Consider the following 27,809-nt stretch of genomic DNA (forward strand, 5'->3'; position numbering starts at 1 on the left):
GCAGAATTAAAAGTTAAAACTGTCTCTCTGCTTCTTTTCCTGACACCATGCTCTCCCCAAAGACAGCACAAGGAGGTGATCAGCTTAGAAGGAGAGGGAAAGGCTGGGAGCTGGGGAGTATTGTAGGAGAACCCCAGCATTAGAATTAGAAGGGACCTGTAGATTATCATCTCCAATTGCAGATGAAGAAACCAAGGACCAGGGAGGTTGTCACTTACCTGTCCAACGTTATAATATTAGGGAGTGAAGAACTGAAACTAGACCCAGAACTGATTCCATCCCAGGGTTCTCTCCAAGAAAGATTGGAAAAAGAGATAAATGGGCTTGACTCCAAATCTTATTCTTTCACTATATTGCTTAATAAGACTCTGCATGGTTAGACTAAATTATGGCACCTCCTGGGCCAACTGAGGCACCAGGACAGATCACAGTTAAGGAAACTAGCAAAACTGATTATTGATTCTAAGATGCTTTTTTTTTTTTTTTTTTTTGACATCTCTGAAATTGGAGTGTGTCTTACAAGCAATGGCTGTCATGGTTTAATTGGCAGTACCTTTTTTTTTTTCTTTCTTTGAGGTACATAAAATAATAAAGTATCTTGCAATCCATTCTGAGATTTAACTAAACGTAGTAAGTTCAGGTACCTTTTCCCCAATATCCTGTCTGCAAAAGAACAAACTAGAGTCAAACAAGCTCTGAGATCAGGGGATGGGCAGAGAAGACCAAAGCTAGGATTTGAGCTGAAACATGGCCTGGGAATTTGTATAGAAGAGAAGGGCCAATGTTGATGATGTGTGGAACAGAAGTACATCTGGCCCCAGCACTGTGCATGGTGGAGGGTGAATGACCCTTCAGTGCTTAGTCAGGTGAACTCAAGCTCAATTGTTCTGGAGTTGCCAGAACAGGAGCCAGGGTACTTGAGAAAGCTGGACAGACCAGTGTGGGCAGTGCCAGTTCTGGGAATCAGTCCTCTGATACTGAAGTCGGTTTACACTTAGCAGAGCTTTCTGTCCTTTGTTCCTTTGGGGACTGAAGAAGAAAGCCAGTCTTTTTGTAATCTATACCATCTTTCAACCTTATGCCTTCACTTGATAGTAAATATGCTATTTTATGTTCTGATATTTATCTGCTTGTGCCAGAGACCTAATGGAGATAAAAGAGTATTATATCTCTGAGATAATCCCAGATGAAACAGAGAAACCTCAAGGTAGTGGTGGCACTGATTTAGGAGACCTTGGGGTTAGGAAGGGAGCATGGGGCAACAGAGACTGATTACCAACACCCTCATGATGTCACAGCCAAAAGATGGGAAGACAGATGGATGAGGGGCAGTGTAGTGACAGTAACAGTGGCATCTGGTGAGGCACTTTAAAGGTAAGCTCCAGAAAAGAGTAAACAGGGTCTGGTTTATTCTTTGCTGTATCTCCAGCACTAAGAACAGTGCCGGGTACATAGAGGGCACTCAATAAATGTCCATTGTTGTAGAGCGTGGCCTCCCCTGCACACCCCATCAAAATGGCTGCTTTCGGACACACATTCCCCTTCTATGCTGGCCCCAAGCCAACCTTCCCAATGGACACCACCTTGGCCATCATCATCACCATCTTTCTGATTGCACTGGTCACCTTCATCATCATCCTGCCTGGCATTCGGGGCAAAATGGTGAGAAACAAACTCAGCCCTGGTGACCCCAGCCCCAAAGAGATCTCAGCCTCAGGGTGAGGGGTCCAGACTCTCTGACTATAACCAGACTCAGAAAAGCCTCCAGTGCTAAGAAAGCGTCACCACCACCACCCCCCCAGCAGAGAGCTCCCCTTTCATTGACTCAGCAGATAATTATCGAGCACCAATATGTGCCAGACGTTCTGATCCCAATTGACCAAGTGACCTCAGTTTTAGGATCCCTGCCTCTCCCCCAAGCCTGGAAAGAGGAAGGGTGGACTTGGAAGGAGGGCGCTTCTTACTAAACCCACCCACCCTATGACTCAGAGGCTGTTCTGGCTGCTGCGGGTGGTGACCAGCTTATTCATCGGGGCTGTGATCCTGGGTGAGTGTGAAGTGCAGCTGACTTGGGCACCCACCTCCATCCTGTCAAGGACCCTCCCTCAGCAGCCCTCGCCTTGTGTCCCCACAGCAGCCCCTGCTTCAGGGTGGCTTCCAGACCTTTTCCACACACTTCTTTTACTATGGCCTCATCCCCTCACCCTTACCCTTGCCCAGAGCGGTATGGGCCCCAGGAAACCATGCTGGATGCATCTCTTCAACTTTCCTAACATTTTATTCAGGGGAAAGCAGGTCACAAGGAATGTCTGTGGGGAAAGGGCCTCTGGAGACAGAAGCGGAGGCTGCTTGTTTTGCTTTGGTGATTAGGCAAATAGGAGAGATGGAAGGTCTCTATGTTGAAGCTATCTGTGTTTGCCCATCATGGTTTACGTTAACACTTCCTCCTTCAGCTGCTTGAGTGACTCTTCATAAAAGGGGGAGAAAGGGAGAGAAGGGGTAAGCAGTGTGACCAAGGGAAATCTTGGATTCTGACCCACTTACTCATCCCACACTTATGGTTGGCAGACTTACCATGAGCCAGACCCTGGACTAGTGAAAGGGTATACAATTATAACCGAAACAGACATAGACCGCTTGTAGCTCTCCTTCTGACTCTAACCCAATTATGCCTGGACCTCCTTGAGTTCCCATATGTCCAACTCCCCACCCCCAGCAGTGAATTTCAGTTCTGAGTGGTCTGTGGGCCGGGTCAGCACCAATACATCATATAAGGCCTTCAGTTCCGAGTGGATCAGCGCCGATGTTGGATTGCAGGTCGGGCTAGGAGGAGTCAACATCACGCTCACAGGTGAGGGAGGGCTCTTCCCTGTGAGGGAAGGGAAGGCTGTGCTGAGTCTTTGGGATCTATGTTTGGTGTGGTCCAAAGATCTGCAGCATGCTTGGCACTGGGGCCAAGAGGATGTGTGGGCACTGGAGGGATGGCAGGAAGGGAAGTTCAGAGCCTTGGAAGCTGCATTCTCTACTGAGAGCGGCTCCTGTCCCTCTGCCCAGTGTGGGTGAGTCCCTACCCAGGCAAATGCCCCACTCCAGTTTTTGAGTCCTTGCTCAGCACAGCTGCCTCCTTCCCTAGGGACCCCTGTGCAACAGCTAAATGAGACCATCAATTACAACGAGGAGTTCACCTGGCTCCTGAGCGAGAACTATGCTGAGGAGTATGCAAAGGCACTGGAAAAGGGGCTGCCGAACCCTGTGCTCTACCTGGCTGAGAAGTTCACCCCCAGAAGCCCATGTGGCCTGCACCGCCAGTACCGCCTGGCAGGACACTACACCTCAGCCACAATATGGTGAGGGTGGGAAGGGGATGGGGGGAGACCCTGCTGTTGGCCTAGACTCAGGAACAGGGTTTGTACCCATCTCTCTTCCATTCATGTGGTTAACTGGGTGGGATTGACTGGCACCAGTCACCACGGAGATTGGTTGGGAAAGCCACAGACAGGAATCCCTACCTCACATCTTTGGGTCATGCTTGGGTCCCTCAGCTTCTGCCTGGACCCTTCCAGCTTCACTGGAAGGTAGAGGTGCCTGGGTCAGTCCTCACTGAGTCCTGGCTCTCCAGGGTGGCATTCCTCTGCTGGCTGCTGGCCAATGTGATGCTGTCCATGCCCGTGCTAGTCTACGGTGGCCACATGCTGCTGGCCACAGGCATCTTCCAGCTGTTAGCATTGATCTTCTTCTCCACGACCACATCACTTACCCCACCCTGCGCCCTGCACCTGGGCACTGCTGTGCTGCACATTCACCATGGGCCTGCCTTCTGGATCACACTGACCACAGGTGAAACCCAGCCCTAAACACAGGCATGGTGGGCTCAGGGCCAGGGACGATCATGTTGGTGGGGTTGAGTGTCTGCTTCTGGGAACCAGGATGCCTTTGCTCACTTTAAAGCCCCATCCCTCTTCTATCCTTCTCTCCTGGTTTTCTCTCTTCAATACCACTTCCCCTCCTTCCTCATATATACCCACTCCCCCATATCTTCCCTCTGTCTCCATTGTCCCTTGTCCCCTCTCTCTTCACCCAGCTCATCCCAAAATCTTCCAACCCATGGCCCCTCCTACTTCCCCCCAAAACCCTTCTCTGTGTCCCCATTCCTAAGAACCCTTCTCTGTCCTTGTCTCACACAGCCCTAAATTGTCCTGAAGTTTTTTTCTCCTGTCCTTCTGTGTCTACCCCCACCCCATGCCTCCACATCTGTGTCCTGCCCTGCCTTCCCCTCCCTTAAGAGTTGTTCTGATGCTCCTAGCTGTCCTTGGAAGGGCATTACTAGCACTAAGGCGGGACACGTGTTGCCCTCATCCCCAGGACTGCTGTGTGTGCTGCTGGGTCTGTCTGTGGCGGTGGCCCACAGGATGCAGCCCCACAGGCTGAAGGCTTTCTTCAACCTGAGTTCAGATGCAAACCCCATGCTGGAGTGGAGTCCTGAGGAAGGGGGACTCCTGAGCCCTCGCTACCGGTCTATGACTGAGAGTCCCGAGCCCCGGGACATTCCTCTGTCAGAGGCTTCCTCCGAGGCATGCCGTAAGGAGGGGCACCACAGAGAACCTGTCTGTGCCCTGTAACGGTCCTCTTGCCAGTGTTCACCTGGACTTCCATTCTGGCTCCAGACCTCGCTGGAGCCCCATAAAACTATCAGAACTGCCCTCAGGGTGGCCCCCAGCTTCAAAGCAAAATAAAAATCCCTAAGGTGCTGAAAAGATGTTAGGCCTGCCCATAAAGCCCATTGCCATGGTAAGACCAAGCAGAGATGCCCCTGTTTCTGCACAACAACCCTGTCTTTCCTTAATGCTTTGCTTTTACAAGGTGCCATTCACTGAAACCTACCTTCACCCACACAAGGTATGTGAGGGGAGCAGGGGGGTTACAGTCTGATTCACCTGTGGTCCCTCTCACTCCTCAGCACTTTTCCTTTTTCCTGGGTCCCTTTTGCTCTTTTTTTAATTCCCAGGTTTGTGTAACCTCTTGGTACAATGAAAGACAGCTCTGGAAGGAAGAAGAGACCAAACTTCTCATCTAACATTAGCTGTACCACATTCTCTTTGACCTTGTTCCCAAGTTTGCTAAAAGATTGTAGAACTTTCTAAGGATCTAAAAAATATCCCGAGATTTATATTTTTATGCCTTGCTGACATCTACCTTGGCCCTCAGATACCACCCCCCAAAAAAGCCAGGTGGGAGGAGTTGGTGAATCAAAACGCTATTCCTTCCCAGTCCACTCAGCTGGGTCCCTGGAGGGGGATCCGGGTGGGATGGCGACGTGACTGGTCACAGACCTACCATCCCCTGGGACGGCTCGGCACGCTGGCTCCGGTCAGTTCCCCTTTGGCCTCACTAGAGGGCGCCCTCTCTCCCAGAGCTTTTCCTGGGTACTCTGGGTTCTCCAGACGCAGAGAATCCAGTTTCGAGCACATCGGATAAAGTGTGCTAGGCTGTCTCCAGCACAACGAAGCCTCCCGAGGGTGTGTGTCCCCGAAAGAAGCACGGAGAAGCCATGGATATTAATGGATTAAAAAAAAAAATCTAAACAAAAGAAAAAAGTTTATTTTCGCCGCTCCGGGAGACTTTGCTCGGTGCAGGCGACACGTCCTAGGCCACCTTCCTTTTCCTACGCGCCGGCAGCGCAATGCCCCTCCCGGAGCTCTCCCGGCCCAGGCTCGGCGCGGTCCAAAGGGGGAAAATGTCCGGAGTTGGGGTGCCCTCATATGTTAGTGGAGAGCTTTAAGTGTGGTGCCCCGCACTGCCTGTGCAGCGGGTTGTCGAGGACGAAAGGCGAGGCCCCTCTCGCCTTCCTACTGCGGTTCTTGACTCTTCGGTACAGAAAGATGCGAAGAGCGCTGGGCCGAGCGTAGTGGAGACTCACCACGGCCCCTCCGAGGAGGAGGCATAGGATGCCTGAGCCGAAAGAAAGGGGTCGGGGTGTCAGGGCTCCGGGCCAGCACCCGGCCTGCCCTTCTCCACCCTTGCCTGCCGCTCGCGTTTCCTCCCCAGACACACACACCTCCCGCAGAAAGACCTCGAATATGCATTACATGATAAGCACACGGCTTGGCGTGCTAACTGGGGCGACATACCGAAACCTTCTGAACCCCCTCTTCTCATCTGTAAAATGGGCATAACAGAGAACTATTGAGAGGGGCAAATTAGAGAATAGATGGGAACTTTTGTAAACCGGAAAGCGCACGGCTGGTCTAAATCCTGTCCCCATCCCCAGCCACTCTGAGCCCATCCCCCGGGTCCTCACCAGTCGCCAGCGTGACCCAAAAGGCGGCGCCGTAGTGAGCGGTGAGCGCAGAGGAGCCGAGGCGGAACCGGCAGAACGGCACGCTGGAGACAGAGGCGAAGGCGAAGACAGCGAAGAGCGCGAAGGCGCCGGTGGTCAGGAGCGCCAGGCCCCCGTACAGCGGGGCCGGCATGGACAGCAGCGCGTTGGAGAGCAGCCAGAAGCAGAATGCCACCCTGCGGCGGACGGGGGACACCGGCCGGCGGTGAGCGGGCTTCTCCCAGCCCGCCGGGCTCCCACAGCCTCGCTCCCCTGTCTCCACCCCAGCGCGGAAGCCCGGGGCTGGGCTGGCGAAGGCGCACGGGAATCCCCGGGGCAGAAGCGAAATCCCGGGCTCTAGGCGGTTGCTGAGTCTCTCTGGATTCCAACGGTCTGTGCGGACCTCGTAACCTTCTGCCCAGCAAGGCTGTAATTCCCACCCCGAGCGCGTTGGGCTGTAGCTGCAGCGCCTCTCGGAGACCCCCATCCTCTGGCTCACATGCCCCCGCTCCCGCACGAGCGCGCACACACACGCATAGAGCCTTCCCTCCAGAGCTCACCACAGCGTGGCTGAGGCGTAGTGTCCAGCCAGGTGGTACTGTTGGTACAGCCCGCAAGGGCTGCTGGGTGTGAATTTCTCGGCCAGGTAGAGTACTGGGTCCGGCAGTCCTTTCTCCAGTGCACGTGCGTACTCTGCGGCGTAGTCCTCGTCCAGACGCCAGGTGAACTGCTCGTTGTAGTCAATGGTCTCGTTCAGCTGGTGCACTGGGGTCCCTGCGGGGAGCGGCGGTGTCATGGAGCTGAGCACAGCCCAGTACCGCGCAACTAAGCGGGTTCAGATAGGAACGTGGGGGTGGAGTGTCCACGGCAGGAGAAATGGGTTTGGTGGTGGTTGGAGAGAACTTAAATCCAGGAGGACCAAAAGCTATTTGAGCCTGTGAGGTGAGAGGTCCTCCAGCTACCCCTGCCACACTCCCCAAACAGTGGGATCGCAAAGCCCCAGTAGTTCACTTCGCCCCAGCCCCCTCACCTCTGAGTGTAATATTAATGCCTTCCAGGCCAACGTGCAGACCGACGTGGGCTCGAATGCGCGCTGCACTGAACGCTTTGTAGGATGTGCTGGTGTTCACTCTACCCACGAACCATTCTGCGCTGAAGTGCACGGCTGTGGGGAGAGGCACAAGGTGGGGGTGGAGATTGGGGCGGGGAAGATGAAATTAGGAGAGTGGTGATGGGAGGTGGGACACTGTGCAGAGAGATGGGGGTCTACGGGGTCTAATGTGGTTGCATGGCAAGGGCTGAAGAGTGGGCACTAGAAAGAGCTGGAGAGTGGGAAGAGGGAGCAAGAAACCAACCCCAGTTCCCCATTTTCCCAGGTGCGCTTTGCCCGCCTCCTTCCTCACCCCAGGCCCTCTCCCCACTGGCTGCGCCACACACTCACCCACAATTTCTGCGCCTATGAACAGACTAAGTAGAACTCTCACCAACCAGAACCAGCGCTGCAAGTACAGGCACCCGGGTCAGACCTGGGTACTGCCCAGAGTCCCTAAGACCTCCCTCAACCTCACTCCACCTCCATCTTTAGTTTCATTCCTGACCTTTTGAAGCTAACGTCAAGCATACTTTTCCTGAAAGTCTTTCTGGGCCACTGGCATTTCTGATGTTTTCTGGCCCTGCACTTCCGCCTGCCCAGCCCCATTACCCAGTCCACTCTGCAGCCCCAGCACCTCTGACTGGCACTCTCCTGCCACCTTCACCCCCCTAGCTGTCTGGCGCCCGGTCCCGGTCCCGTCTCCTAGTCCAGTCACTGCTTGGTGAGGCTCAGTGAGTCCAGAAGTGCTAGGCTGGCAGGGGTCACCTCCCCCAGAAGAGGAAGGCCCCAGGGCCAGGTGACTAAGTAGAGGAGGAGGGAATGCAGATACTCCTAGGTGCAACGGTTCCCAGGGAACAGCAACACAGATCAAGTCGCAGAAAGTCTGAGTTCCCAGACTTGAAAACCCACACAACCTAAATTCTAGGGAATGGGAGGAGAATCTAAGGAAATGCACCCAGTCTGCTACAACTTTCAATCCTGTGCAAGATTCTCTGAGTCCTTAGAATGGGGCATCCATACACATTATGTCTCAATCCAGCACAAAGGGGAAACAGCAGTCAGAGCTGCTGGCGTCTGTCCTCTTGGCTCGGTGGTCATTACCCAGATGACAAGATGTGAGTGCAGTTGCAATTGGGGAGAGCTGGGAGACCCTGGCAGCACATGAAGCCTAAAATCAGCCCCAGGATTACTGGACTGGACTCCTACTCTCTGCAGCAGCATCCCGAATGACCCAGCTGGGGTCATTCTTCAGGATATCTTGGATGGGGAGATCTCCCTGTCCTTGGGAAGGGTTGCTTGCTGCACCAGACTTTTGGATTTGCTCCACCTAGCTTCAGTTTCACTATTCCTGAAGGCCCTTGCACAATCTTAAAGCTGCCCCTGATGCTCCCCACCCCCTGATCCAAGCTTCTAGCACCCCCTTACCGCGTGGCCACGGATCCCGGGCAAGATGAGCAGGAAGCTGGCGGCCAAGGCCAAGAACACCAGAATGACGATAAGTAGCGGGACACTGAAGCCCGCGGCATGTCGGGGCTGGGGGTAAAAAGGCAGCACGCCGTTCCACAGAGTCATGCTGCCAGCCGGCCTTGCGCTACACGCAGGCGGGCAGGTGAGCTAGAGCTGCCTGGACTCGGGAGAGCACGTCCTTGGCGTCTCTTCCTGGACGAGGCAGGGACAGAGTGGGCTGCTCAAGTCTGCAGGCTGCACTCAAGCGCGTTGGCGTTTTCCCTGGCGGAATTGGGTTGGCCGGTGAGCAGAATTATTTCTCACTTACTTTGGCCAGTTACTTTCTGGGCTCTTGCAGGTTTGCTCTGCATTTGGAAGTCGAGCAGAATCCGGACCCCTTTTATAGGAGCGTGGGCAGCGTGCATCGCGGGTGTCCCAGCTGGGCAGCAGGGTCCAAGCAGGGAAGAGGTCATGCAAATAAGGGGCGGAGAGTGTTTATGCAAATGATGGGAGCCACTCCTCCACAACAGGAGGGCGAGCCTGAGGTCCAGATGCTCACACTTGGTGCTGGTCTACCCTAAGTGGACACCTGCGCAGTGGCGACACTGAGGACACAGAGAGGACGGTAAGAGTACAGCCGGGGAGCCTGAGAATCGGTGGAGCTGGGGTAGTGGAATGCAGACAGGAAGCAGAGCAGAGAAGCAAAGATTCCGAGAGGAAAGAGGCCGTCTAAACCCGACTGGAGCCCTAAACCAGGGGTTGGGCCAGAGTTTGGGGTCTGACCTTCCCAACCCTCGCCCTTCAAGCACAGGTGTTCATTGCTGAGGGGTGGGTCTGCGGGTCCGGGACTCCCAGCTTATTAGCCTCTTTCCCTTTCCCATCTCCTTTATTTTTATTTATTTATTTATTTAAAGATGACCGGTAAGGGGATCTTAACCCTTGACTCGGTGTTGTCAGCACCGCGCTCTCCCAAGTGAGCTAACTGGCCATCCCTATATAGGATCCGAACCCGTGGCCTTGGTGTTATCAGCACCACACTCTCCCGAGTGAGCCACGGGCCGGCCCCTTTCCCACCTCCTTTAGAAGAATTGGTGCTTGAGGGATTGGTGGGGGATTCGAGGCTTTGGATATGCCCTGGGAGGCTGGACCAGTCCTGCCCAGGACTGACATGTCTCAGAGGACTCGTATCCGGTGGGTTCCTGTGGTCGACATTAGCTCTGCGACGGCGGTGGGAACATCGTCAATGCCTCCAGGACTGCCAGTTGTTCTGAAAAGAGTGTCATGCAGATGCAGGTCCTAGGCGATGCTTCTAACAGCTTCGCTCCATGAGTGGAAAAAGCTGGTGTTTCTCCTCCAGTGCCAGCTGTAGTGATGTGTATGTTTGGGGGAGGCGCCTGTTCTGTGTCCCTCACATACCACCTCCCACCCCCAGGCTGCAGGGTCGGCATGCTCCGCGCCAGACCAGAGGCACTAATACTCCTGGGAACTCTGTTGACTGGACCCCTGGATCCAGCCGGTAAGTATCAGGAGCCCCTAGATGCGGGGTGTCACCCAGTAACCCCTGGGGGCGGCTGAAGGGAGACGTGCAGACAAACGGCTCCTAGAGGCTGGAAGGTCGGGTCAGGTTGCTTCGCAGCTCAGCGGGATGGGAAACTTCTCAGCTCAGCCTTGACAACGTACAGGTATGACCACTTGGGTCCGGTTTGAGGACACTAGGCGAGCTGGGGAAGGGCAGACGGAGGCCGTCGGGTCCCAGAGAGGTCACCGGGAGGCTAGTGCTGAGGGGGGCACTCTCTGTGCCCGCAGGAGGCCAGGACGCACTCTCACTGCCCTGGGAAGTACAGCGTTATGACGGCTGGTTCAACAATCTGAGGCACCATGAGCGTGGTGCTGCTGGTGCGTCCTGGGGCCCCGGCGGGCTGGGGCTACAGTTCGTGGAGCGCAGGGGCACGGGAACCCGGGCGCAGAGAAACCGGGGGAACGCAGGCGGCCAGCAGCCTGGCTGCCTACGCAGAGCCCTCGGGGCTAGAAGACCCTAGGGAAAGGGGGGCCCTCTGTGACGGGCGGGGGGAGGCGTAGAGCGAGGTTTGCTGGTTTCTTGGGGACAGAGTGCTCTGACAGAGCCCCCTCCCTCACTCCTGCAGGCTCCCGGCTGCAGCGCCTTGTACCAGCTAATTACGCAGACGGCGTGTATCAGGCTTTGGGGGAGCCGCTGCTGCCCAACCCGCGCAGTCTCAGCAACGCCGCCACGCAGGGCGTAACCGGGCTGCCATCGCTCCGCAACCGCACCGTGCTAGGGGTCTTCTTTGGTGAGGGGAAAGGAGGAGACCATTGGATTTGGCTTGGCGCTCGGCACAGTGCCTGGGGAGAAGGGCCTTGAGGCTTCTCTGCAAGTCCACAGGAGACTGATTGGAGAACCCCAAACACTTCCTCCCCTCTAAGCAGCTCTTTGAGCCTGCCTGCATATCGGAGGGATTTGGGGTGTCGATACAGGGATATTTACTCACCTAATGTTTTGCTTACCTCTTACTCCAAACCCAGGAGTGGCACTGGAACAGCATTGTAGCTCTTAAGAACTGAGTTTCTCGCCGCCGCTCTCCTACCCATACGATTATAACCACATTCCCCCAAGAAGGAAGGGGACTGGCTAGGGGATCCCTTAAATTAATTGTATCATTTTTATTCTCACAACAACGTTATTAGGTGGATGGGTAGTGTACCAGATTCTCACTTTGCAGGTTGGAGAATCGAGGCTCACTGGGGCTAAGCCGCAGAGCTACTCATGCAGCTTGCCCTCGAACCTCTCTTTTGGCTCCTGAGAACCCGTCGCAGCCATCCTGGCCGTGGGGAGGGCGCCATGCAGACTGTTTTCTCACAAATTTGCGCCCCAAACCCCCAGGCTACCACGTGCTCTCGGACGTCGTGAGTGTGGAGAGACCCGGCTGCCCTGCCGAGTTCCTCAACATCCACATCCCGCGGGGAGACCCCGTGTTTGACCCCGACAAGCGTGGGGACGTGGTGCTGCCCTACCAGAGGAGCCGCTGGGACCCCGAGACCGGACGCAGCCCCAGCAACCCCCGGGACCTGGTGAGGCCAGGCAGGCGGCGGGGCGGGAGGGGGGTCTGGTTCTGGGCAGGGCCGGGCCGGGCGGGAGAGGCTCCCAGTCCCCACCCGCGGACACCCGCCTGGCCCTGGCCTTCCCTTACCCGCCTCTGCCACCCGCCCCGGCTCACTGCCCCCACCCCCGTCCCCGCAGACCAACGAGGTGACCGGCTGGCTGGACGGCAGCGCCATCTACGGCTCCTCGCACTCCTGGAGCGACGCGCTGCGGAGCTTCTCCGGGGGACAGCTGGCGTCGGGGCCCGACCCCGCCTTCCCCCGATTCGCGCAGAACCCCCTGCTCATGTGGACCCCGCCCGACCCCGCCACCGGGCAGCGCGGGCCTCGGGGGCTGTACGGTGAGGCCGCGAGGGGCTGGTTGGGGAGCGGGCTGGGGGTCTGCGAGTTTGGGCTCCCCTCGGCCACGCTCATCTCCTCCCCTGCGTCCTCCCCCGTCGCGTGCAGCCTTCGGGGCCGAGCGAGGGAACCGGGAGCCCTTCCTGCAGGCGCTGGGCCTGCTCTGGTTCCGCTACCACAACCTGTGCGCGCGGAGGCTGGCCCGCGAGCACCCGCACTGGGGGGACGAGGAGCTGTTCCAGCACGCGCGCAAGAAGGTCATCGCCACCTACCAGGTCAGCCGCCCCCGCCCCGGCCCCACGTGCAGGTCCCCGGCAGACCCCGCTGCCCCGCAGAGCTCCCCGTCCTTGCACAACCCTCAGAAAAGCCCCTTTCCGGGAGGACACCCCTTCCCAGAGAGCTAGCGTCTGAGAAAAGGCCCTGTAAGTGATAAGGAGGCCAAGCGCTGTTTATACGAGAGATCTTGCTTGAGTTGAGATTATTATTTAGCTACACCCTTCCCCCCCCTGCCCCCCCGTCCCGGAAATCCCCTAGTTCCTTGGGGACAGGCCTCGCACCGCTCCTGTTTGAGTTGTCTCTCCCGTGACTGCCCCTGCCTGGTCTTCGCCTCCGCACCTAAGCCTCGCTTGGGCTCAGATTCCTCCCGACCCGGCCCAATCCAGCGCGCGCCTCCCCTCCCCCGTCTCTGACCCTCAGAACATCGCTCTGTATGAGTGGCTGCCCAGCTTCCTGCAGAAAACGCCCCCGGAGTATGCAGGTGAGGGAGCTGGGGGACGCCTGGGCTGAGGAGCCGCAGGGGCAGAAGTGAGGCAGGTGCACGTGGTGGGAGGGTGTGTGGGCAAGAAGGCCTTCTCCTTTATTACCCCTGCCTGCAGGGTACCGTCCTTTCCTAGACCCCAGCATCTCCCCGGAGTTCGTGGTAGCCTCTGAGCAGTTCTTCTCCACCATGGTGCCCCCTGGCGTCTACATGAGGTGAGAGCAGAGTCGCGGTGGGAGCTCCACAGCGCGGAGGCAGAGGGGCAGAATGAGCCGCCTTGAATACCTGGGTCCTTTCACACACCTCCACCGTTTCACTGGAGAAAGGAAGCAGAATTTGGGGCCTTGAATCAGGACCCTCCGATGGGAGGTCAGGTCTTAGTAGGAAAATCTCCCCAGCTTTCCTAAAGGCTGAACTTTGGTGGTTGAGTACAGGATTAGTCCAGCAGCTGGGTCACTCTCTTCCCTACTTCCCTCCCCACCCTATGTGGACATACCACTCTATCTTTAATAAACACACATTGCCAAGTCCCTGCTATGTTCAAGGAAGTTTATGAGCCACCCGTCGATGCTGGCCAGTCCCCACTGAGTCCCTTACCTCACTCAACCCCGTTTTGTCCTCTTTCCTGAATTCTCTCACCACATCCTTGATTCCCTGTTTCAGAAATGCCAGTTGTCATTTCCGGAAAGTCCTGAACAAGGGTTTTGGCAGTTCCCCAGCTCTCAGGGTCTGCAACAGCTACTGGATTCGGGAGGTGAGTCTGGGGTCAGGGGAAGATGGATCAAGGTCAGTGTCTTCACACAGGTTGGGGAAGGCAACCATCTGGTTCTTGGGTCTTGGGAAGGCGACCATTCTGGTTCTGCTCCAGGTTGGTGGAGATAAGGGTAGAGTAAATTATCTAGGGACAACAGCCCAAGAGAGTCTGGGATTGGCCAAGGTCCCTTCGTCCTGAGGTGCTGCATGGTCCAGGGTAAGAGAGACCAAGCTTTTGGGAAGGGCCCTAAAGCCTAGCCTGAGTGTTTTGTTTCCTTCCAGAACCCCAATGTGAACAGTTCTCAGGAGGTGAATCAGCTGCTGCTGGGAATGGCCTCCCAGATTTCGGAGCTGGAGGACAGGATAGTGGTTGAAGATCTGAGGGGTGAGCTCAGAGCCAGAAGGGATGGGGGTCCGGAGGCTGGGGAGCCTGGGGATCCTTCTGGGTTAATCAACAGGCAGAACATAGATATACACACAGACTTCAAATAGCCATTAGAAAAAAATGAACCTTTTCTTCCAACCTTTTTTGCTTAATTTACAGTCTTGTGTTGCTTTTATTTTAAATTACGTCTGAGTATTGCCACAAACTGCCCCTGATCACACATGGTGACATTAGCATCACACCAAGACAAGATCAATATGGGCACAGGTCTCATGTAGAAGTGGGCCAGGGTGAGGGGGGGTGCATAGTGCCAACACCAGATGCAAGGCTGAAGGGCAAAGAAGGGTTGGGAGGTCTGAGCCCATAGTCTTGTCTTCTCTCCTCAGATTACTGGCCTGGCCCTGACAAATTCTCCCGTGCAGACTATGTGGCCAACAGCATCCAGCGTGGCCGGGATATGGGACTGCCCAGCTACCACCAGGCCCTGCTGGCCTTGGGGCTGGAGATCCCAAAGAATTGGAGTGACCTCAACCCCAATGTGGACCCCCAGGTCAGGAATAGTAATGATAATAATAGCAGCTGAAGTTCTCTTATGTCAATAGGGGTAAATCCTTTAGTATTGTTAACTCATTTAATCTACATGAGAACACTATAAGGTAGATACTACCACTGTCCCCATTTTACATAGTTGGTAAGTCATAGAGGCAGGACTTAAATTCAGCCATCTGACTCCAGAGTATGTTCTTAATTACTACAATTGTACCATTCCTACAGGGTGGCCCTTGGGTTGGGTGCCATTGTCCTGTTCCTGCAGGGTCCCACTCCATGAGTTGGGTGTCCTTGAAACTGCTAATCATTGAGGCCAGGCAATCTGGGTAGCGATGGTCACAGGATACGGTCCTTAGGCACCTAACAGTGGTATCACCATGTGTAATAACACACTGGTCCTCCCACCAGACTTACCACCTCTAAGGGGGGCTGCCTATGAAGAGGAGACTCCCCTAGGATTTAGCAGTAAGCCAGGCAGCGGTCAGGGTCCTGTGGCTGAGGGATGAAGCAACAGTGGCTGCCCTCTTCAATGCACACACACACACACACACACACACACACACACACATACACACACACACACACACACAGAGCTTACCGCCTGTGGTGCCCCAGGTGCTGAAGGCCGTAGCTGCCCTATATGACCAGGACCTGTCCCATCTGGAGATGCTCCCAGGGGGGCTCCTGGAGAGCCATGGGGACCCTGGACCCCTGTTCAGTGCCATTGTCCTTGACCAGTTTGTGCGGCTGCGGGATGGTGACCGCTACTGGTTTGAGAACACCAGGAATGGGTAAGGCCTGCCAGCTCCCTGGGCTAGGGGTTGCTGCATCCTTTTCCTGTCCCAACAACTCCTACCTTTTTCCCCAAATTAGGCTGTTCTCCAAGGAGGAGATTGCAGAAATCAGAAACACCACCCTGCGGGACGTGCTAGTGGCTGTCACCAGCGTGGACCTCAGTGCCCTGCAGCCCAATGTCTTTGTCTGGCATGAAGGTGAGTGGCCTGGGAGAATATGAGTGACAGTGGCCAGAGAAGGACCAAGGTTGAGGGGAGAATCACTCAGTGCTGTGCAGGGAGCCAGGCTGGGAGGCCTGCATTAGGCTGGCCCCCACAGCAGGGACTACACTGGCATGCGGCTGCACCCTGCAGTCAAGCTGGGGTGGATGCCAAGCGAGGAGACGGGAGAGGCAACTTTTTGAGGGGAACAAGTTCCAGGGAGGTAGACCTGAGGAGGGCGTGGGATATCTTGGTCCTTCACAAGACAGAGGGGAAGGAGGCCTGGCTGGGGAGTGGGATCCTTGGACTCTGAGGTCTTCTGTGCCCTCTCCCTCAGGCGCACCCTGTCCTCAGCCCCGGCAACTCACAGCTGAAGTCTTGCCCCGCTGCGTGCCCCTCATTGTGCTTGACTTCTTCGAGGGCAGCGGTCCTGGTTTTGGCATCACCATCGTGGCTCTCTGCTGCTTTCCATTAGGTGAGCTCTTCAACCCTCCCTATCTCTCTTCTTCTGGCTTCCTCCTCCCCACAAACTGGCCCTGCTTCTCATGACCCACTGGCCTGCAGAGCTAGCTCCTTGGTACAGTTTGAGGCCAGGCTCGGGGGGCCTTAGGAAGGGAGGGGCAGCAGCCAAGGGCTCAGTGAAGCCCCTCCCCACTGGCTCTTTCTTTTTTTTTTTTTTTTTTTTACATTGACAAACAAGATATAATTTAAAAGTTAATTCATAAATCCATTGTTTGGATTTTGAAATTAATTTTCCTGTCAAAACAATATTATACATTAAAGTTAGATTCTCATATCCATCAATGTTCATGATGTAAACAAAATACAATATTGCACAAATTGTGTTAGGGAACAGAATTAGCATTGCTTTTGCCACGTATATTTATAATTCCAACCTAGTGTGCCAGTAACAGATGTTAACAACACTTTTATAAATCAAAAAGTATGTTCTTATAGTCATACCAGGTATTCATAATGAAAAATGAACTTAACATATGCTTGAGGTGAGCTCAGGAAGAGAAAACTGGTCAAGTAAGGATGCAGGAAGCATGGTTTATTCTAGTGAAAAGTGACAGGCTAAGCTTCAAACATCAAATTTCTAAAATTTATTAATTTAGTTTCATAATACATTATGAGGGTTTTTCCCACTGGCTCTTTCTGATCCCCTTCAGTAAGTCTGCTTTTCTCTGGGGTGGTGGCCCATTTCCGGACCCGAGACCGCAAGAAGCTGCAAAAAAAAGGCAAAGAAAATATGAAGAATGAAGCAGCCAAAGATGGAGTGCCAGGTGAGATGGGGCCAAGGGGAGGTAGGGAAGAAAGAGGGATGGGGGCCTGGGAGAAAGAGCCAAGTTATAGAGTGGGGAGAAAGCCAGGCTTTAGGGTGCCTGCTCAGACTCATAGAGTGGAGTCGGCCTGAGGGCAGGGGTCTGAGGACCTCTGCTGAACCACTCTGCCCAATCATCCTTTCTCCAGCAATGGAGTGGCCAGGCCCCAAGGAGAGAATCTATCCTGTCACCCTCCAGCTGCTCCCAGACAGGTGTCTGCAGGTCCTGGACAGGCACCTCACTGTGCTCCGCACCATCCAGCTGCATCCCCTGCAGGAGGTCAACCTCATCCTGTCCCGCAACCGTGGGTGCCGCACCCTGCTGCTCAAGATCCCCAAGGAGTATGACCTGGTACAGCTCATTCTGCCTCCCCTGCCTGGGCTGCCTCACACATCTCCCCTCTCACATGTGGGTCCTCTCAGGCCACCCCATCCTCAGCTACAGAGCTCACCTGTGCGAACTGATGCTGGGGAGAGGGACTCCTTTCAGAGGCCCCCAGACTCAACCTGACCTCCTTAGGCCACTCATCTGGCCCCAGCCTGGATGGATGGGAAGGAGCTTTTCTCTTCTTCCCTTAACCCAAGGTCCTTTTAGGGGAGGCTGAACCTCTGAGCATTGAGCTCTGAGCATTGGTGTGGCTTCCTCCTGCCCAGGTGCTGCTGTTTAACTCTGAGGAAGAGCGGGGCACCTTTGTGCAGCAACTGCAGGACTTCTGTGTATGCTGGACTCTGGGGCTCCATGTGGCTGAGATGGGTGAGAATGCGCTCTTCAGGAAGGCTGTGACCAAGCAGCAGCGGGGACGCATCCTGGAGATCTTCTTCAGGCACCTTTTTGCTCAGGTGACCTGTGTCTTTTGAAGACAGGCCTGGCCCAGGGGCGGAAGGGAACCTGAGCTGATTAGAACTAATGGGTGAGGGCCGAGCCCGTGGCGCACTTGGAAGAGTGCAGCGCTGGGAGCGCAGCGACGCTCCCGCCGCAGCGACGCTCCCGCCGCGGGTTCGGATCCTGTATGGGAATGGCCGCGGGTTCGGATCCTGTATGGGAATGGCCGGTGCACTCACTGGCTGAGTGCCGGTCATGAAAAAGGAAAAAAAAAAAAGAACTAATGGGTGAACTAAGCTTCCATTTTACGGGCTAGAGACACACAGCCTTGGTTGAATCCTACTTATGTGACCTCAAGCAAGTCATGTCATCTCTGCTTTGTACCTCCATCCTGCCATCTATAAAACAATGATTAACACTGCATCCATCCCCTTACATCGTTGTGAGGATTCAGTGAGATAGTCAACATGAGCACTTCTCAAAAGTCAGCCCCTGGACCAGCAGCATCAGCCTCACCTGGGAACTTGTTAGAAATGCAAATTCTCAGCCCCCAAACCCCAGACAGACTGAATCAGGAACTCTGAGGGTGGAGTCTAGCCATTTGTGTTTTTAAAAGTTCTCTAGGTGATTGTGCTTCACTCTAAAATTTGAAAAACGCTCTTCTATCTACAGTACTTAGCCAAGTGCTTGGTACATTGTAGGCATTTAACAAATGGACGTTACATGTGACTTTTAAACTCTTTGCACAATGGACAGAGACCAAATCACAGACACATGACAGCCCTATGTGAATTGGCAAGAGAGCACAGCCCCAGCCTCCTCCTGCCTGTCCACCACATTTACTCCATCTTCTGTCCCCAGTGCAGGCTCTCTCACTTTGTGTTCCCCAGCTTTGCCCTTCTCCTCACTCCCCCCTCTCCCGTCCCAGCACAACCCCACTGTGTAAAGCTCCCAGTTCTCGGGTCCAGGGAAAAATGGCTGGGCTGCTAGAGATTCGATTCTCCCCCTCTGTAGGAGAGCAGAGGACCAGGTCAGTGTACCTAAGGATCAGGAGCAGCCACCAGAGCTCAACCTTTCTGATTTGGGCTTTGGGGATATGTGAAGGATCACTGTACTGCTTGCAGCCCAGTCCTCACCTCCTCCTCTTGCTCCCTCTGCTCCTGCCGGAGTACAGGTGCTGGACATCAACCAAGAGGCTGTAGGGACCCTGCCCCTGGACTCATCCCAGAAGGTGCGGGAGGCCCTGACATGTGAGCTGAGCAGGGCCGAGTTTGCCGAATCCCTGGGCCTCAAGCCCCAGGACATGTTTGTGGAGTCCATGTTCTCTCTGGCTGACAAGGATGGTAATGGCTACCTGTCCTTCCGGGAGTTTCTGGACATTTTAGTCGTCTTCATGAAAGGTAGGGAGCTGGGGGATGTTGGGACGCCCAAGGGTAGCGATCTTTCAGCAGGGAGGTGACCTGCCTCCCCTTTTCTCTTCCCAGGCTCCCCAGAGGATAAGTCCCGCCTGATGTTCACCATGTATGACCTGGATGCGAATGGCTTCCTCTCCAAGGACGAATTCTTCACCATGATGCGGTAGGGGGTGGGCCCTTCCAATCCTGAGACTTCGAATGTTTAAAACAGGAAAACAATTCAGGTCAGAGGGTAGGCAAGGAGGCCATGTGGCCATCTGTGTTGGGAGGTGGACTAGACACTGCCTTTTAGACTCTCAGAGCATCCAGCTTCAAAAGCTTACCCAGCCAGGCCCCTGCCTCAGGGAGGGTCTATATCTGCACTGTCAACACCAGCCAGAAACATCTCCCTAGTTTAAAAAAAACAAAAAAACAACAAACACCAATATGACCAACACCAAAAGTCCACTAACAGGATGGCCAGCTAGCTCAGTTGGTTTGAGTGCAGCCTTATAACACCAAGGTCATGGGTTTGGATCCCTGTATTGGACAGATGCAAAAATAAAAATAAAAATAAATCTACTCTCAGGAATCTAGGAGAGGGTCCTTGCCACCAAGGGTTAAGCTCCCACCTACTCGTTCTATAATTCAGTGTGGATCTTTCTCAGTCTCAGAGGGATGATTTTTCATTTGTTGGTTGGTTTTTTTGGTTTTTTGGTGGCTAGCCAAACCCTTGAACTTGGTGTTTTCAGCATTGCGGTCTAATCAAGTGAGCCAGCCGGCCAGCCTGGGATGATGTTTTTTAATGCAATGGCAGTGCTTGTTGTACCATTTGGGCCCAGGTCTTTTTTTCTACTAGACTGCACAAACTTGCATGGTCTGTTTGCTTTTGTCCCACAACACAGCCTAAGAAAAGACTTTGGTCACTGCAGCTGCCACTGTGGGCGCCGTAAGGTTGGGCGTGTAGACTCCTGCCCATGCCCCGGGGTGTTGGCACAAGGAAGGAGTAGCCATTACAGTTGTTCCCCCTCTGCCTGCCCTGCTGTCTGGTGCCCCCACTGGGCTGTGAAAGTGGGAGCTCAGGGGTGGCATGGGAGGCATCAACAGGAGAGAGCGGGCAGAGAGCCCACCATGAGAGAGGGCCATGGCGCACCCTGGACACATCCTGTACTGAGTAGACATTTGTCTCAGTTGTAGATGCCCCTCTGAGTTTGCTTTCTTAATTGGTCAAGGTCACTTTCAATTCTGTTCTGCTTTGTGAGGCCGTGGCCACCCCACCCAGCTTAGTGTCAGCTGCAGGCTGCATGAGCACCTTCTTGTGCTATTTCCTGGGTCACTGATAACCACATTAGATAATCCAGGGCCGGCCCCACCCTGCAACTGCCCAAGCCTGACCTTGCTGGGTTACTGGTTGCCCTGTCTCTGGTCCTCCCTCAGGTCCTTCATCGAGATTTCCAATAACTGCCTGACCAAGGCCCAGCTGGCCGAGGTGGTGGAGTCCATGTTCCGGGAGTCGGGCTTCCAGGACAAGAAGGAGCTGACATGGGAGGACTTCCACTTCATGCTGCGGGACCATGACAGTGAGCTCCGCCGCACACAGCTCTGCGTCAGAGGTGGAGGTGGAGGTGTGTGAGTGTATAAGGAATGGCTAGAATCAGGGAGGAGCGTATCTTCAAAATGAGAATTCCTGGTAGACAAGACCCAGGTTTTATTCATCTCTGAATCTTTGGTGCCTAGTACAGGGCCAGGCACATGTAATCAGGGGTGGCACATACAGGTGTGCAAGTTGTGCGCCACACAAAGATGCCCACTGAGGTCAAGGGGCAGGCTGAAGTCCAGCCTACACACTACTCAAAGCCATGGACATTGGTCTGGGGTGTATCTGGCCAGAGGAAGAGGCACCATTTTCTTTACACAAAAGACTGTTGGGATTGCATCCATTCAAAGGGAGGGTACCCTTTTCTATTTGCACAGTCACCACATTATCTGCCCTGTCTATGATAGGTGCTCATTGTGGGGAAGAAGGGGAATAGGGCTGAAGCCAGAGATCTGGATAGGACCAAATTACTGGCAAATGCCCTGTTAGCCTTTCCAGAGGGGGAGGGTGAAGGGACAGCTTCCCACGCCGCCCCACTGCCCTGTGAGGAAGCCAGTCCAGCCTCTTGTTCTCCTCTCCAGCTGTTGGAGACATCTTTAAACAAAACATCAGCTATCGAGTCTCATTCATCACTCGGACTCCTGGGGAACGGTGAGCAGGAATGGGACATTGGGAGGTCTCGTTGGCTAGGTCCCCTGCAGAGAAACAAAGGAAGTAGGGCTGGCTGATCAGCCCCTCGTGTCAGACATTTGCCTTCTGAAGTACCTCTTACCACATTGTCAGTCGTAGCCCAAATCCCAGCTGCCTCTCACACCCCATGCTGCTCAGAAGCCTGGCTCTCTCCCTGCCACTCCAGTCCAGAGTCATTCTACAAAGCAGATGACCAGGTCATATTCATTCATTCTGCCTTATCCCCAGCCTGGTCCCAGGATTCACTCCCTCCCTTCCCCCTCCCCAAGCTCTGACCTGGAGGTACTTCTGGCTGCAAAGACAAGGGGAGTACAGGCCCACTTTTCTTTTTCTCAGCTCCTGCTCCCAGGGACAGGAGCTCCCTGCCTCAGAAGTCCCAGAGCTGGGAGGCCCTGGGCTGAGGAAGAGGTTTGGCAAAAAGTGAGTGTTTCCCAGATCCCAGGGCCCAGGGAGACATGGAGAGAAGTCCCAGGGTCTCTGGGCCCTGCCCACACCTCCCTGACCTATAAGGGACCATCCTGAGTTTCATTCCATGTGTCCCCGACCCAATTGGGAAGCTATAGTGTCGAATGACTTTTGATCCTCTCCCAACCTCTGCACCCCATTCATTAGGCAAGGGGCCTGACTCAGAAGCAATGCTGAGATGGCAGTAAGGGGGTCTCCTGGCTCCTACCTGCTTTGGAGACAGCAGTGAGGCCTGTGCAGGGAGCAGGAAGAGGGAAGGACAGAACAAATGGGAGAAAGAGGAGGTGAAGTAGTGGGAGACAGAAGAGTGGGTGGATGGAGCAAGTAAAGATGGAACCAAATGTTTGGGGAGTGGCAGGCCACCCCCAAAATGCATTTATTCTTTCATCAGTCACGGCCTATCCTGACCCCTGCCAGATCACGAGGTCTTCTTTCATGGGGTGGCATTTAGGGAAGCCCAGGGTGCCCCTACCTCACCACCGCCCTACCTCCCACTGCTGCAGGGCGGTGGTGCCCACTCCCCAGCTGTACACAGAGGCGCTGCAGGAGAAGATGCAGCGAGGCTTCCTGGCCCAGAAGCTGCAGCAGTACAAGCGCTTTGTGGAGAACTATCGGCGGCACATCATGTGCGTGGCAGTCTTCTCAGCCATCTGTGTGGGCTTGTTTGCAGAGCGTGCTTACTGTAAGAGCTCCAGGTTGTGGGCGGTGGGCAGGGAGCAGGACCTGGCCCTTGGGGAGGAGTGGAGAGCCCTCTGGTTGCCTTTCCTGATCCTCAGCATCTGGACAGGGGAGCCCAGGCATGCTGATGGGGGGTTCAGGACCCTGGCCTTGTGCTGATAGACCCCCACTCTGGCCCCAGACTATGCCTTTGCCTCGCCACCCACGGACATTGAAGAGACCACCTATGTGGGCATCATCCTGTCGCGGGGCACAGCAGCCAGCATCTCCTTCATGTACTCCTACCTCCTGCTCACCATGTGCCGCAATCTCATCACCTTCCTGCGAGAGACCTTCCTCAACCACTACGTGCCCTTCGATGCCGCCGTGGACTTCCACCGCTGGGTCGCCATGGCTGCTGTTATCTTGGCCAGTATGTGGCTCCCAGCATCCTGCCCTTTGCTGCTGCCCCCTGGGTCTAGCTGAGGGAAACAGTGAAGAGACTGGAGCTCTTTATACCTCCACCTTCTCTCTCCCGCAGGGTCAGAGGTAGAGTCGGCTCTGGTTGGCATGCATCTCTAAAAGGCTCTGTCTCTTTCAGTTCTGCACAGTGCTAGCCACGCGGTCAATATCTACATCTTCTCGGTCAGCCCCCTCAGCCTTCTGGCCTGCGTATTCCCCAACGTCTTTGTGAATGATGGGTCAGTTCTGGGGAAGGGCCCCCCTGGGACTCCTGGGGTGGGCCTAAAGGTATAATAGAAAAGAAATAGATGGCTGTAGCCACTCAGCAAGGAGCAAAGCTGACCATGATCGGTCAGGAGATGTGTTTGGGAGATAAAGTCGGAGGCTCATTCCCAGATGTATCTGACACACAGCTTGCCATCTCAGCCTACCATCCATTCACTGGACAGATATTTATGGAGCATGTTCCATGTGTCCATCTAGGTTCCAGAGAGTAGAAATGTCAAGATACATGCAGTCAGTCAGCAAACACTGAGCATTTTCTATGTGCCTGCTATTGTTCTAAACTAGGGATAGAGCAGTGAGCAAAACACAACTCCCTGCCCTCATGGAGCTTACAGAATAATGAACCAAGCATGCAAGGAAGTGAGGGTCAACCTCCGTAAGAGAGCTCAAGATAACACAGGAGGAAAAATTGCTGAGTGCAGAGGGTAGAGCCATGGGAGGCTGGGTGCCACGTTCCTGGGAAGGAACCTGGAAATCTGGGTGGAGGCCCAGTAACCTTAGCAGTCAGGGACTGTGGGAACAGCGCCATACTGTGGTACGACAGCAGGGGAGCCCTTCTGTTCTGCCATAGCAGGCTCAGTGTGCCTTTGTCCCGCAGGTCTAAGCTTCCCAAAAAGTACTACTCATGGTTCTTCCAGACGGTCCCAGGTAGGGAGTGGGACTGTATGTGGGATCTGGGGGTTCTGTCTGAGGACTTCTGCTCTTGTCTCCATCTCCGCATAAATATACACTTGTCCATAGTGGCCATGGGGTCCCTTTCTAGCTTACAGGACAAGCCCCAGCTCCAGCCCCTGCAGACAAGCTGTTCTGGGGGCCCCAGAGGACTGAGAGAAGGTGGACAGAATGGAGGAATGCTCTGTTGTATCTTTAGCCCAGAGTGAGGTCCCAAGACTACTCACTGACCCTATCCTCCTGCCCCCAGGTATGTCAGGGGTGCTCCTGCTCCTGGTTCTGGCCATCATGTATGTTTTTGCTTCCAACCACTTCCGCCGCCGCAGCTTCCGGGGCTTCTGGCTGACCCACCACCTCTACATCCTGCTGTATGCCCTGGTGAGGGATTTCTCCAGGCAGGGCCAGGCCATGGAGCAGGGCACTCAGGATGGGGGCAGGAGAAGTGAAGGAGGGAGCAGGGAGAATTGGACCCATAATCTCAGACTGAGATCCTGAGAGTTGAGACCCCAGACCCTGGAGCCTATGCTAGCCCCATCTACCAAGTCCAGGCCTAGTGCCTGGGCAGGAAGTGCCTGGGCAAGGGGGGTACAGGGCAGGCACCTGGTGGGCCTGAGCTATACTAACTGGCAACATCTCCAGCTCATCATCCACGGCAGCTACGCTCTGATCCAGCTGCCCAGTTTCCACATCTTCTTCTTGGTCCCGGCAATCATCTATGGGGCAGACAAGCTGGTGAGCCTGAGCCGCAAGAAGGTGGAAATCAGTGTGGTGAAGGTGGAGCTGCTGCCTTCAGGTACCAGGCCCAGCCTGACCAGGGTGGGGAGAACCAGAGGTCAACTCCTCAGATGGAGGGAGACAACTCCCCAGGCCTCCAGATCCCCATCACTGCCTCTGATACCCTCTTGGGGACTCCTGAAGCTTTCCTAATAGAAGTGCAGCCCCAGGAAGGGCTGTGCCCCCAGGAGACTTGCAGACAGTAAGAAGTAACTATGAGAAGAAGCAGCTGCAAGTGCATACAAAGGGGTTTGAGGACCAGAAAGACCCCCATATGTGTGGCCTATGTGCAGGAAAACACAGGGCAGAGGCCATATATCCCCCTCCCACCCTTTCTCTCAGAGACAGACAAGTGGCCCAGATTGCCAATCTGTTGCGGAGAGTCAGTGTTGGCCAAAGTGGGGATTCATATCACTGTAGTGGGTGGTGGAAGATGACTTTAGGTGTCGCAGGACCGTCTAACCTTCAGGACTCATGTAGGAAAATTAATCTCATTTCAATTTTATTTCGATCAAGATTACTGAAGGACAAAGTCTGAGAGGTGTTAGTATGCTTTTCGTACTCTCCAGCACTTGCTAATCTTCCTTTTCAACCAAGAGAGAGCAGGCCTGGGACTCAGCTGTGGTCAGGCAACATACAGTATCCAGCTAAAATTTGGTAATGGAACATGTTGCTTTCTACTTAGAGCACAAGATACTGTTTTTCCACTTACCTTAGTGATAAATTTTCCTGTGAAGATAAATTGAATTAAAAAAGTAAGTAAATTTAAAGAAAAACATTAGATCAATGACAGTGCAGGAGGTGCAGATAAGACCCATCACAAAGGCAGCCTTCACACGTGAAGGTTTGGTAAACAATGAGATGGTCCCTGGGGAGCCCAAGGGCCCTGCACCCAGCAGGCTGATACTCAGGACAGGGCATGAAGCCTGGGCCCTTTGTGGGAAGATGGGCTAGAACAGAGGAGCAGAGAAGACCCACTCCTGCCTTACCCAGGAAACAGAGAAGGGGGCCGTCCTTCTCCCAACCCAGCAGCCCCACTTCCTCAAACCATGTGACCCCTCTCTGGCCCTCAGAAGTGTGGAGAGGACATGTACCTGTCAATCCTCAAGTAACAGGAGCAGACCTTCTGATCTTCACCCTTTCCTTCCCATGACCCCAAGGTGTGACCCACCTGCAGTTCCAGAGGCCCCAGGGCTTTGAGTACAAGTCAGGACAATGGGTGCGAATCGCCTGCCTGGCTCTGGGGACAACCGAGTACCACCCCTTCACGCTGACCTCTGCACCCCATGAGGACACGCTCAGCCTGCACATCCGGGCAGTGGGGCCCTGGACCATTCGCCTCAGGGAGACCTACTCAGCCCCAACGGGTGACAGCTGTGCCCAATACCCAAAGGTGCCCATCACCAAGAACCCCACTTTTGAGCCTCTGGCAGTGGCAGAGGGTCCCTGCCCTCCCTCTCCTCAAGACTAGAAGCTCCAGCCACCCCAAAGCCAGGCTGAGAGAGGGCTGGGGTGCCTCGGAAGAGACTAGGATGCTCCATGTCCTCCCTCTGCCTGTCCCCCCTTTTCTGGCCCCAGAACTGGAGCAGGGCTGGGCTCATTTCATCTCCCCATTCTTTTGACAGCTGTACCTTGATGGACCATTTGGAGAGGGCCACCAGGAATGGCATAAGTTTGAGGTGTCGGTGCTGGTGGGAGGGGGCATTGGAGTCACCCCCTTTGCCTCCATCCTTAAAGACCTGGTCTTCAAGTCATCCTTGGGCAGCCAAATCCTCTGTAAAAAGGTGAGTGTCCCTCCCCCATTCTTTAAATGAGGAACAGGTGGCCTGATTGTGTCCCCACATCACAGCAGAGGAGCATGAGAGAAAGCTTCTGGCTCCCAGTCACTGGGTCTACAGGGGCCTTTCATAGCCAGTTGTCCAGATGCCAAACTTTGAGGGAGGGCAGGAAATGTAGCCAGAGGGCCTCTGCTGGGATCTGTCAGTTGGAAGCCTGGGATCAAGCTGGTGAGTCCCGTCAGAGCTTTGGTGTCTGTGAGTGATCTGAGGCATCCCAACCTCTCGGGTGAAGGCACCTGAGATGTGGGGACCCTGAGCCAAACCAAGTCCCGAACTCCAGCCATATGTCCCCAGATCTACTTCATCTGGGTGACACGGACCCAGCGGCAGTTTGAGTGGCTGGCTGACATCATCCGGGAGGTGGAGGAGAATGACCGCCAGGACCTGGTGTCTGTGCACATCTACATCACCCAGCTGGCTGAGAAGTTCGATCTCAGGACCACCATGCTGGTACGTCACGGTTGGCCAGGAAGGGGGTGGGCCGCCATTTGGCAGGAGCTGACTCTGGCTGTGACCTTCTTCCACCCCTCCCTTCCCCAGTACATCTGCGAGCGACACTTCCAGAAGGTGCTGAACCGGAGCCTGTTCACGGGCCTGCGCTCTGTCACCCACTTTGGTCGCCCCCCTTTCGAGCCCTTCTTCAACTCCCTGCAGGAGGTCCACCCACAGGTCAGTCCCACCTCTTCCCACCCTGGGACTCTGGCTTTACCCTGACAGTACATTGTGGCCCTCGAGCACTCTGTAGCTCTAACCTGAGTAGAGAGCCCCCAAACCCACCCTGGCCCCAGGATGGGGTCAAGCGTTGGAGCAGGACTTCAGCTCCCCCACGGCTCAAGCTTCCTCCTCAGGGCCTGGGGTTTCCCTGGGGAGTGAGCATCTCAAGGCTGCAGGCCTCTCCTTCTCCCTCCAATCACCTGACAGGTGCACAAGATTGGGGTGTTCAGCTGCGGCCCTCCAGGGATGACCAAGAATGTGGAGAAGGCCTGTCAGCTCATCAACCGGCAGGACCGAGCCCACTTTGTGCACCACTATGAGAACTTCTGAGCCTGCCCTCCCCAGCTCCTGCTTCCAGTCTCCT

The 27,809-nt window shown here is 54.8% G+C and overlaps 3 protein-coding genes across 4 annotated transcripts; 2 read left to right on the top strand and 1 right to left on the bottom strand.

Moving 5' to 3' along the window:
- Positions 1-1,514: 1,514 nt before the first annotated feature.
- Positions 1,515-4,619, top strand: DUOXA1 (dual oxidase maturation factor 1). 2 transcript variants are annotated; one of them, XM_063090676.1, is made up of 6 exons: positions 1,515-1,662; positions 1,990-2,047; positions 2,717-2,851; positions 3,134-3,347; positions 3,620-3,837; positions 4,363-4,619. In XM_063090676.1, exons 1-6 carry the CDS (start codon positions 1,516-1,518, stop codon positions 4,617-4,619), a joined length of 1,029 nt encoding a protein of 342 aa, XP_062946746.1. In that variant the 5' UTR covers position 1,515. The 2 variants fall into 2 exon arrangements, with proteins under 2 accessions (XP_062946746.1, XP_062946747.1); XM_063090677.1 differs by lacking the exon at positions 2,717-2,851.
- Positions 4,620-5,755: 1,136 nt separating this feature from the next.
- On the bottom strand, positions 5,756-8,981 carry DUOXA2 (dual oxidase maturation factor 2). Its single transcript, XM_063090678.1, has 6 exons — positions 8,835-8,981; positions 7,758-7,815; positions 7,347-7,481; positions 6,877-7,090; positions 6,299-6,513; positions 5,756-5,949 (listed from the first exon to the last, which is right to left on the bottom strand). The coding sequence occupies exons 1-6, from the start codon at positions 8,979-8,981 to the stop codon at positions 5,756-5,758; spliced, it is 963 nt and encodes a 320-aa protein (XP_062946748.1).
- Positions 8,982-10,301: 1,320 nt separating this feature from the next.
- On the top strand, positions 10,302-27,775 carry DUOX2 (dual oxidase 2). Its single transcript, XM_063089506.1, has 33 exons — positions 10,302-10,371; positions 10,662-10,751; positions 11,000-11,164; positions 11,755-11,942; positions 12,112-12,313; positions 12,420-12,586; positions 13,008-13,068; positions 13,187-13,283; positions 13,732-13,822; positions 14,104-14,206; positions 14,593-14,756; positions 15,371-15,546; positions 15,629-15,747; positions 16,088-16,225; positions 16,923-17,036; positions 17,224-17,426; positions 17,729-17,914; positions 19,072-19,297; positions 19,382-19,475; positions 20,729-20,916; positions 21,470-21,539; positions 21,915-21,998; positions 22,547-22,725; positions 22,903-23,133; positions 23,302-23,401; positions 24,046-24,095; positions 24,370-24,497; positions 24,759-24,912; positions 26,054-26,286; positions 26,519-26,677; positions 27,026-27,181; positions 27,272-27,400; positions 27,653-27,775. The coding sequence occupies exons 1-33, from the start codon at positions 10,302-10,304 to the stop codon at positions 27,773-27,775; spliced, it is 4,638 nt and encodes a 1,545-aa protein (XP_062945576.1).
- Positions 27,776-27,809: the final 34 nt, after the last annotated feature.

This window comes from Cynocephalus volans, chromosome 3 (genome assembly GCF_027409185.1).
Source record: "Cynocephalus volans isolate mCynVol1 chromosome 3, mCynVol1.pri, whole genome shotgun sequence".
In the NCBI taxonomy this organism is placed as follows: Eukaryota; Metazoa; Chordata; class Mammalia; order Dermoptera; family Cynocephalidae; genus Cynocephalus; species Cynocephalus volans.

Bases quoted from the DNA above. Each gene is read 5' to 3' on its own strand.
- DUOXA1 (XM_063090676.1), top strand. From the start codon at position 1,516: ATGGCTGCTTTCGGACACACATTCCCCTTCTATGCTGGCCCCAAGCCA. The intron at 1,663-1,989 runs GTGAGAAACAAA...CCTATGACTCAG, and splicing joins CTGGCATTCGGGGCAAAATG to AGGCTGTTCTGGCTGCTGCG. The intron at 3,838-4,362 runs GTGAAACCCAGC...CCTCATCCCCAG, and splicing joins CTGGATCACACTGACCACAG to GACTGCTGTGTGTGCTGCTG.
- DUOXA2 (XM_063090678.1), bottom strand. From the start codon at position 8,981: ATGACTCTGTGGAACGGCGTGCTGCCTTTTTACCCCCAGCCCCGACAT. The intron at 7,816-8,834 runs GTAAGGGGGTGC...CTGTACTTGCAG, and splicing joins CCGGGATCCGTGGCCACGCG to CGCTGGTTCTGGTTGGTGAG. The intron at 7,091-7,346 runs GTGAGGGGGCTG...CGCTCCCCGCAG, and splicing joins CATTAATATTACACTCAGAG to GGACCCCAGTGCACCAGCTG.
- DUOX2 (XM_063089506.1), top strand. From the start codon at position 10,302: ATGCTCCGCGCCAGACCAGAGGCACTAATACTCCTGGGAACTCTGTTG. The intron at 12,587-13,007 runs GTCAGCCGCCCC...TCTGACCCTCAG, and splicing joins AGGTCATCGCCACCTACCAG to AACATCGCTCTGTATGAGTG. The intron at 27,182-27,271 runs GTACGTCACGGT...TCCCTTCCCCAG, and splicing joins ATCTCAGGACCACCATGCTG to TACATCTGCGAGCGACACTT.